The sequence below is a fragment of the Aythya ferina genome (genome assembly GCF_964211825.1).
Source record: "Aythya ferina genome assembly, chromosome: 2".
NCBI classification, from domain to species: Eukaryota; Metazoa; Chordata; class Aves; order Anseriformes; family Anatidae; genus Aythya; species Aythya ferina.
This window is the reverse complement of record NC_140297.1, coordinates 599,042-608,742: the sequence shown is the minus strand read 5'-3', so window position 1 is coordinate 608,742 and position 9,701 is coordinate 599,042. Positions and strand designations below refer to the sequence as shown.

The 9,701-nt window shown below is 66.4% G+C and overlaps 1 protein-coding gene and 1 long non-coding RNA gene across 2 annotated transcripts; one reads left to right on the top strand and one right to left on the bottom strand.

Moving 5' to 3' along the window:
- Nucleotides 1-29: 29 nt before the first annotated feature.
- TMUB1 (transmembrane and ubiquitin like domain containing 1) lies at nucleotides 30-1,641 on the bottom strand. The gene is made up of 3 exons (XM_084509023.1): nucleotides 1,588-1,641; nucleotides 1,050-1,502; nucleotides 30-871 (listed from the first exon to the last, which is right to left on the bottom strand). The coding sequence occupies exons 2-3, from the start codon at nucleotides 1,469-1,471 to the stop codon at nucleotides 517-519; spliced, it is 777 nt and encodes a 258-aa protein (XP_084365149.1). The 5' UTR covers nucleotides 1,472-1,502; nucleotides 1,588-1,641; the 3' UTR covers nucleotides 30-516.
- A 4,974-nt stretch (nucleotides 1,642-6,615) lies between these two features.
- Nucleotides 6,616-9,166, top strand: LOC311431468. Its single transcript, XR_014689477.1, has 3 exons — nucleotides 6,616-6,725; nucleotides 7,249-8,080; nucleotides 9,005-9,166. It is a non-coding gene; the product is annotated as an uncharacterized lncRNA (long non-coding RNA).
- The last annotated feature ends 535 nt before the right edge of the window (nucleotides 9,167-9,701 follow it).

The window sequence follows — 9,701 nt, the reverse complement described above, 5'->3', positions numbered from 1 at the left end:
GCCCCGCCCCCCCGCAGGCTCTGGCAGCATTTCTCCGTTTTTCTCCTTTTTAATCTTAAAAGCAGCGCGGGCTCCGCGTGCCCCCGGCGTGCAGCCCCCCCCGCTCCGGGCCCGGGGCCGCCCCCCCTCAGTGCCCGGCACCTCCCGGAGCCCGGCCCCGGCACCACGGGCACAGGGCTGGGGGCTCACACCGGCACCGGGAGCCAGCGGGGATTCGGGGCGCCCCAGGGCCCCCCACCCGTCCCACCCGCTCCCCCCGGCAGCGCCGCCCGCCCCGGCAGAGCGCTTCGCCCCACGCCACGCAAGGGTCCGGTGCCGGCGGTGCCGGGCTGCGTGTCCATGCACCCCTGCAGCAGGCTGGGGGCTGCCCCGGCTCCTCCGGGCACGCTGAGTCTCACGGCCCCCAGGGGCGGCGGGGCCGCATGCGATCGCCCGGGCTCCCCCCGAGTTCGGGAGCAGCGGGTGAGCTCCCCCCGGCACCGCGGGGATCCGGCGGGAGGGTCCCCCGGGGCAGCGCTATCTGCGGTACATGGTGAAGGCCATGAAGCTGAAGAGCAGGGTGAGGCCGGCCAGGAAGGTGGTGGCGGTGGCGGTGAAGACGTGGCGGTACTGCAGCTGGAAGTACCAGAGCACGGCCAGCATCAGCACGAAGAGCGGCAGCATCAGGCTGCCCACGTTGAGGGCGGCGTGCACGGGGTCGGCGGAGGCGTGGGGGCCGGCGGGCGCGGGGGCCGGGCTGTGCTGGGAGATGTGGCAGTGCAGGACGCTGTTGTGGGTGAGGTGCAGGGCGGCCAGGCTCTGGGCGTCGTCGCGCAGCAGCTGGCCCTGGTAGATCAGCCGCACCTGCTGCTCCTGCCCCGGGAAGTAGGCCCTGGGGGGCACAACGGGGGGGGCACAGCGGGGGTCACGCTCCCGCCAGCGCGGTCCCCCCGCCCGCCCCCTGCCGCGGCGCCCCGGGGACCGCCCGGCCGCGCCACAGCCCCAGCGGCGAGGCTGCCACCGGCGGCGGGGCCGGGACCTCCCCGGGGCGGCGCCTGCCCCGCGCTCACCTCTTGAGGGCCCCCACGGTGTCCCCGGGGCGCACCCGGGCCAGGCGCTCGGTGTCGTTGAGGAACTTGAGGCGCAGCACCATGCCGGGCTCCCCGGGCCCGGCCTCCTCCTCCTCGCCGCCGGGGCCCTGCCGCGCGGCCGCGGGGCCCGCCCGGGGCCGCAGCCCCGCCGCCGGCCCGCCCGGCCCATCGGGGGCCGCTCCGCCCGCCGGGGCCGGGGCCGGGGCCGGGCCGGGGGCCTTGTGCTGGGCGGCGGCCGGGGCGGCGCTGGGGCCCTGCTCGGGCAGCGGGGGGGCGGCGCGGGGCGGCGCGGCGGGCTCGGGGGCGCGCGTGGAGGCCCAGGCGAGGCCCAGCACCAGGGCGGCCAGCAGCAGCGCGAACAGCACGGTCACCTCGTCGCCCACGCCCTCGATCAGCGCCATGGCGGAGGCGGCGGCGGCGGCGGCTACCGACCTGCGGGCACAGAGCGGCGCCGTCAGCCCGCCGGGCCCCGAGCCGCGGCCCCCCCCGCCCGCCGCCCGCCGCCCGCCCCCCTCACCGGCCGCCATCGCGCCGCGCTCCGCTTCCGCCCGCGCGGGGCACGCCGGGAGCGCCCGGCCGGGGCGGCCGCGCGGGGCACGCCGGGAGCTGTAGTCCGGAGGGGTGGGGCGGGGCGGAGGGGCCGGCAGCGGAGCAGCGCATGCGCGGAGGCGCTCCCCGCGCGGGGCGTGCCGGGGGTTGTAGTTCTCTGCCGGGCTGGACGGGGCGGGACTGGGCGGGGCCGTGGGGCTGAGGCAAAAATTGGAATTTATTGTTAGCTGCTGGAAAAATATTTAAATCTGTAGTGGGGCTGGACGGGGGGGCAAAGGAGGCAGCAGACCTTAGGGGGATGCAGGAATGGGGAGCGGGGCAGCGAGGGGGTTTGGGGTTTGGGATGTGGGGGTCAGGGAAGGAGCCGGGGCTGGAAGCGCTGCCGGGGCTGTGCCGGCTCCGACCCCTCGGGTTTTGCCCCGCGGCTCCTCGCCCCCGATGGAATTTTGCCTGATTCTGTGCGGATTTGCCTGGCTTCAGCTCCTGGCGATTGCGTCTTTTTGTATCTCCCCTGGCTCAATTAAAGACCCGTTTGATGTTTCCCTGCGAAATCGCTTCCACGGCGCAGCGCGCTCACCCCTCGGTCTCCTGGATGACCGCGCAGGTCGTGCTCTAACCCTGCGGCAAGGCCCTCGCCCTGGGGTCCCCTCCACCCCTCGGTGATTTCCCAGCCCTCAGCACGGAGCCTGCCCCGTCTCACAGCACCGCCGCTCCGTGGGGATGCAGAGGGGAAGCCGCGGGGCTCTGCTTCCCCCAGGACCACCCCATGCACCCTGCCCTGAGGGAAATGGCCCCAAAATGCTGCCGAGCTCTGCCGGGCTGGGATCCCCTCAGCGCCCCTCAGTCCCTTTCCGAGCAGCAGCGCCCAGGCCCCTCTGCCACCAGCACCCGGCAGCCGCTGCTGGGAGGTCTCCAGGTCTCCACCAGTGTCCCCGGTCCCCGCCGTGCCCCCCGGTGCCGGTGCAGGCGGTGGGTGCAGTGTGCAGGTCTCGCCCTGAAGCAGTTCCCTGCCCCATAGGCGTGTGGCTGGGGCTGGCCCCCAGGAAAGCTGAGGAGCTGCAGGTGCTGCGGGGGGAAAGCCCCCTCACCCTGACCCTGACCCCGACCCTGACCCCAACCCTGACCCCAACCCTGCCCCGCACCCTGCCCATAGGGACAGCTGTTGTGGGGGCTGACATCCTGCTGTTAGCCCCCTCCCCGCCCAGCCGCTGCCCCCTGCCCGGGGAGCACCCCAACACCAGCCCCACCGCGTGCCTGGTGGCCGCTGGGGGGGCTGAGGCTTCCTGCCCCTCTCCTTCCCTGCGAGGTGTGAGGAGGTGCTGGGGGCATGGGGCTGGGCACCAAATTCCCTTTAGGAGAGACCCCAGCCCCCCGTGAGTGCTGCCTCCCACTCCCTACCCTCTCCCCTACGTCCCCCGTTCCGCAGCCCCTCGGCACGTTGCAGCTCCCGGGGTTTTTTTCTCCCTTGCCTGCACCAAGCACCAAGCGCTGTCTCCATCTGCTCGGCTGCTAACAGGGGCTCCTCGTCTCCTCCTCTCCTCCTCTCACCGTTCCCGTGCTGCCCCTGCTCCAACCTCGTGCCCCAGTTCCCAGCACCCGCAGTGCTGTGGGGTCGGAGCAGCCGCTGCCCCCCGGCACCCCCTGCAGCAGGGTGGGGGCCCTGAGCCCCACGTGGGGCCGGGGCACGGGGGAGGCGTCGCACCCCGAAATAGGGTGAGTGGTCCTGCAGGCCAGGCTGCCCTTGTTTCTGGGGAATGCCCCTGTGAGCCACAGGAAGGAGGACGGGGATGCAAAGCCCGGTGCTGCCCCAGGAGCTGTGCAGAAGGGGCTGCAGGGGGTGCACGGGGCCAGGGCGCCCTGAGGTGGAGCTGGTGGGGGCTGCAGGGGTGTAGGGGCTGTGGGGGTGCAGGGGGTGCAGGGGTGCACAGCCCCCGGCCATGGGGACAGAGCTGAGGGGGGCTGCGAGCACACTGCGCTGCTGGGTTCGGAAAGGGTCTGAAATTGTCAAATTTCTGAACATTTATTGGTGAGCAGCTGCTGGGGGGGGCGCAGCAGGATGTGGGGGCTCTGCCGGGGGCAGGCGAGGGCTGGAGGAAGGCTGCAGAGGGAGAGGGGGTCCCTGGGGTGGGGGAGGCCGGGAGGAACGGGAGAGACCCCGAGCACAAGCAGCAGAGCGAGCCGAGGCCACGAGCTCCTCGCTTGTGAGAAAGGCTGGGAAGCGTGGGAAGGCTCCAGCTGGGAGAGGAGACGGCGACGACTCCGCAACGCCCCGAGACGTGGGGAAAGCTGATCGGCGGGGGGAGGGAAGGGGAATCAGCTGCCGAACCTCCAGAAGGGGAACTCGAAGTTTGGTAATTTTCTAAGAATAACCGAGCACCAGAATAGAGCAAAAGTTGTCGGATCTCCGTCACTGGAGGTTTTTAAGGGCAGGCTAAATATTTCTCAGGAACCCGGTCAGCCAGCAGCCTGCCTTGGGGTGAGGGCATGAATAAGAACCAGCTCCCACAGCCCCCTCCAGCACTGCTGCTGCGCTCCTCCTCCTCCTTCTTCATCCTTTTACCAAATGTAAAAATACTTCCCTGGTTTATTTTTAAGCTCAGTCTGTGTGCAGAGCTGTGTCTCGGCCCAGGCAGGACAGGGACGGTGGGGGACGCAGGGCAGAGCCCAGCAGCAGCCCGGGGCTGAGCCGTGGCCCTTGCAGCCCTCCCGTGCCCGGGGGCTGCAGGGGCACTTCCCCTCTGGACGAGGTGATCCCTGGTGCCCTTCTCCATCTGAGCTGTGCTGCTGGTGCCAGGGGATGGAGCTGTGCCCGTGCCCTCATTCTGGGCACCCCAGGGGATGGATCCGGAGAGCTGGGCCAGGTGGTGGCACCGGGGGCTGCTCGGGCACGGGGAGGGGGCAGAGCCCCAGGGGTGCTGCAGGGGGAGCAGGGCCGGCCCTGAAGAAGACCTCTCATCCTCTCATCCTCTCATCCTCTCATCCTCTCATCCTCTCATCCTCTCATCACCGTCCAGCCAGGTCCTGCCTCCCTGGGAGGCTCCCCCTGGGTCCGAGACCCCCGTTCTGATCGCAAAGCTAAAAGGCTCCGGGATTGCACCGTGCTTCTGCTCGGCGTCTGTGCCGTTTCCACAGCAGCCAGGAGTTGTTGTTATTCCTCTGAACCGAGGAGCCTTCAGCGCTCGGTGTTTTCTCCCTCACATGTACTTGTCTGCCATAATTGCCACTTCTTGAACCTTGCTGACAGGCTCAGCAGGCACAGATCTCCTCAGTCGCTGGCTGAGCCCCGCGGTGCAGCTCCCCCTTCCCGTGCAGCCTCCCCATCTTCCGAGCGCGGCTCCGCTGCTGGCGGGGGCGTTGTGTTGGCACAGCCCTCAACGAGGCCCCCCTGCTCCCGACCCCGCTCGTCCCCCCCTCGGTTAACCCCCAGCGACAGCTCTGGCCGCTCCCGGGACGGTTCTGCATCAAATTACCTTAACACACGACCCCTAAATCCTTCTTGGATTCTTTGCTTCCTAGAGCAAAGCCCGCATTTCCTCAGCTTGGGGCTGCAGTTTTCATTCCCAGGGAGATGAATGCGTTCGCCTCTTTAAATACATGTTGTTTGAATGGGGCTGGCTTGCCAAGATATCTGGTTCTCTCTGCGTCTGCTCTGTAATTGCTGTTTATCATTCCACTCCTTTTTTTTTGTGAAATCCACTAATTTTATCAGCAGCAACTTCATAATCGCTCCCAGATAATGCCTTACCAGACAGGCTTTAGAGGATGAACAGGAGCCAGCTCCAGCCTCCCGCGGCATGGGGAGAGCCCACGCTGTGGTGATGGGGACGGAGGCGCAAGGGGCGAGACAGCGGGGAGCGGGGCCGGGGGCACTGATGGGCGCTGCCACCTGCCCCGGCCCCTGAACCCCAGCCCCTGAGCCCCAAACCCGCTGTGCCACAGCACCCGGGGACCCCCGGGGCGAGTGCCCGGCCCCAACCAGCCCCAGCCCCACGGCCCCAGCACGGCCTTGCTGCTGTCCCCCACCCTTACTGATGTCGTTCCGGGTGCCCCTCCTGGCCCAGCCTTACCGAGCCTTGTCTTTTCCCGTTTGCCACCTTTTTATAAAATGATGTCAGGAAGCGTGGACCAGCCCAGCTGGACGTCCTGCTTTGCCCATCCGTACCGACGGGCGTGCGCTGCTGTTTGGGGGCGCTTTGTGCAGGCTCCCCCAGGGCGTGCGGTGGGCCTGGGGACAGAGCTGGCCCTCGGCGTGCCCCCGGGGTGTCACAGCTGCTGGCAGCAGCGGCTGCGGGGCCGTGCCGGGGGGGTGCCGGCTGCAGTTGTGCCCCCAAGCCCACCCTGTATGCCAGGCCATGGCTGGCCTGGGCCCCGGGGGCACGCAGCAGGCACACGGCTCCTGGGCAGGCCACGTGCTGCCTCCTCTGCTGCTTTGTTCGACACAGAGAGTGCTGAAGGAACGTTTGGAGTTGGCTGTTTCCCTGAGTTGCAGTCACGGCCCCAAAATAGCAGCGGCACCTCTGCCATGTGAAGGTGCCTCAGGCTCCCAGCACCGCGGCTGTGTCAGCACCGGGGCTGCCGCCTGCAGGGTGCCGAGCGTGGGGCCAGCAGATGACAAACCTCACCCTGGCACCCTGGCACCCTGCTTTTTGTGGCACGGGGACTTTCACCCATTGTGCCTGCGGTGCTGCGTTCCTCTCGCCCCTCGTCGCCTCATGCAGCACGCCTCCCGGCTGAGTGCTCCTTTTGCCAATCCCCTTGTTCCCAAGGCTTTGCAAGGCATTATAGATTAAAGAGCTCCGATCCTGATGACACAGAAAGTTTCCTGATGTCACGGATCGGTTTTGTGCTGGCAGCACGAGGAAAAGGAGAGCACTGCGTGCATACAAGGCTCAGGGTGGGCAGCAGGGCACGGGTGGCGAGGAGCAGGGGTTGGCCATGCAGGGTCACAGGTCGGTGACGTGCTGCTGCTGCTGCCAGCAGAATGGGGATTTCCATGGCTAGAACGGCACCGGCTGCTCGTGACCCGCTGAGGAGGGCTCCATCAGACAGCAGCAGGACGGAGGCACCGCACTGAGGCTGCCGCTGCTGCTCCCAAGTGCTGATGAGGTAAATTACAAGGCCTGGGAGGCGCGTGGTGCTAACGAGCGGTTGCACAAGCACGGGGTGCTGCTGCTGGCTGCATCAGGCCGGCGGAGGGGTGGCGGTGGCAGCGCTGTGCCGGCACCTGCCTGGGCGCACGTCCGCGCTGCAGCACCGGCACTGCAGGGCCCTGGGCTCTGCACCATGGGCTGCGGTGCACCAGGGGCTGGCATCGCCTCCCTCCACAGCCCCGCAGAGATCTGCCCGTGCTGGGTTGATGTGGTGTGGGGCAGCTGCCCTGCACCCCTCACCGCCACGCAGCGCCCACAGGGACTGTCCCCTCCTCGCTGCCCTGCTCCGGTGCGGGACCCTTGGGTGCTCTGCAGCACCAGAGGCCCCCGGTGCGGTGCTGCCTGCAGGGCCCTGCCCGTCCCGCTGGTTGGGCCCCGCAGTCCCACGGGGCTGGTGCCGTGGTGGTGTGACAGGAGGAGGCAGGGGACCAGGGCCGGCACTCAGCCGCGGTGCCATGGAAAATGTTCTCCTTGTGTAGGCTGCAAGTTCGGGCATCGAGCTACAGGGAACGCTCAGCGAGATGCTGGAGGGGGATTTCTGCCCAGGTCGCAGCAAGGCCTGAGCTCCCTCGCCCTCGGGATTTCAGCTGGCACCGTGCTGTGCTCCATGGTGCTGGGTGTCCCGCACCCAGCTGGGCATCCTCACGACCACCGGAGCAGAGGAGTTCAAGGAGATGCTGCCCACGCTCCTTTGGCCTCCCTGCAGACAGCCTCGGGATGTCTGCCATCGGTCTGATGAGCTGGCTCCTGAGGGCAGGAGTCCCCATGCTAGCAGAAGCTCTGCCTGGTCCATTTTTTCCCATTCTCAGTCTCCTTGAGCAACCCACGGCAGCACAGGTGATGGAGGGGTGCAGCTCCATCTCTCCCTCACTTCTTCCCAGCCCAGCTCCTTTCTGGAGCAGGCACCGGTGGTCCCGGGGCTTTTCTGCCAGCAGTTGCCCCAAAGCCACATGGACCCTGGGACCCGGACCTCCAGATGCCCCACGGCGACACGGGGCAGCTCTGCCATGGCCACAGGCACCCTGCATCACCACCAGGATGATGTTCTCCGCATCTTCCTCCTTGTCCTCATCCTCGTCCTCCTCTTCCTCCACCACTTCGTGTCTGGGTGCTGTGGGGCTGCCTCCCGGGAAGTCATCCTGCAGAGCCCAGCCCCTGCCGGAGCTCACTGGGGCTTCCTCGGGGGCAGCCGCTTGAATAACCCCCCCTGGATGAGATCTCGAAGTGTTTCCTTAGGAACCCGGGACACAAAGCGATGCGCAATGAACGGAGCCGGCTGGAAACAGAAATCGCTGCAAATCAGAATTTATGGTACGTGGAAAAATGATAAGGGAGGTTAAAGCCATCAGGGAGAAGTGAGCGTCAGGTCATGCCAAGGACACGAGGAGGAGATTAAAAACCCAGCAGGGATAGAAGAAGTGCCAGCGGTGCTGTGCTGCGTGCTGCTACGTGGAGGTTGGCGCTGACGCTGTGCACGGTGCTGTGAAAGAGGGGAGCTCGGTGTTTGTGCCCGGCACTAGAAGGGAGCAGGGGGTGAGCTCGTTGTCACACGGCGGGCAATGTGCTTGCTGGGGACCGAGGCAGCACCTGCATGGGAGGCACAGTGGGTGGGTGCCCACCCCTGCCCGTGGCTTCCCCCGGTGCAGCCGTCTCGCGTGGGACAGCCCCTGCCCTCCTGGGGGCTGCGCGGTGCCACTGGGGGCTGCTGGAGGCTCAAAGTGACGGGACAGGACAGGGAGCAGTCAGAGCGAGCCATGATGCTGAGGCTGCTACTGGCCGTTAATGGCTGCGGCTTCCGTGGAGAGCTGTGGCCCGTGCACGGGGCAGAGCCGTGCAGGTCGCAGCCTCGCAGGTCTACGAGCGCCGGGTGGGCGTGCAGGCACAGAGCCCGTGGGGAAGCTGCTGGGGGCAGGGGGAGCACCTCGCCCTGCGGCACGGGAGGGGCACCCGGCACAGGAGACCCCATGTGCTGCACGCTGGGACGGCTGTGCTGCCTGGTCTGAGGGAGAAAACCGGGGGGGACGCGACTCCCCGGCAGGGCTGGGGGCTCTCAGCCCAGTCCCACCGTGCTGCACCACTGCAGGAACCTCGGCTGCTGCAGGGTCACCTCCCACGCCCGAGCAGCGCCCTGGGTGCCACACGGTTGGGCTGGGGATATGGCCGGTGGTCTGTTCTCCTCCTCTGGTAAATCCTGTTTCCGATTCCTAGTCAAGAGTTTAACATTTTGCTTTGCAGGAACGATTTCCTGTGCCTCCCCTGAGAGCTCACCTGGTGGGAGCAGCCTTTTCAAACAACCCCGTCGTCATTTTTGAAGAAAGTGCGGATTTAACACGATTCACTTCAGTAAAAAACTTGACTTAGTGCCGTGGGACTTTCTGACTTGAAAACTTAGCAGCGTACAGTGCTAATAAAGAGCTACTAATTGACTCCGAAAGCTAACTGATGAATTCAAATGCGTTTGTCAACAGTTTTTTTTTTTCCTGAAAGCCTTCCTGAAAGACCTCTGCAGTGCTGGTGGTGTTTAGCAGCTCCCTTGGTGGTCTTAGAGCCTGCACAAAGCCACAGATGCTGAAGATTCGTAGGAGACACAGTTAAAATCACAGACTGGGGGGCACAGATGGGTAAGGAATACCGGGCCACACGTGCAAGGTGGTGGTGTAGGGACCCCCCGGGTGTGCGAGGTGGGGGTTTTGGTGACGCGGGGACGGGGCAGCAGCTGTGGGGCTGTGTTGCTGCATTCAGCAGGGGTGAGAGCAGGCTGGGAAATGGCACCAGAATTGTGAATTTTAAGCGGTTATTAAAACACCTGTCAGGATTCGGGAAAGAAACATGAAAGTTATCTGAGGTTTGGAGAAAATGCCTTGCTTTGATCCTTCTAAGTCTTACAATCTCGTCAGAGCCGGGGCTGAGCGGTGATTTGTGACAGCGCCCA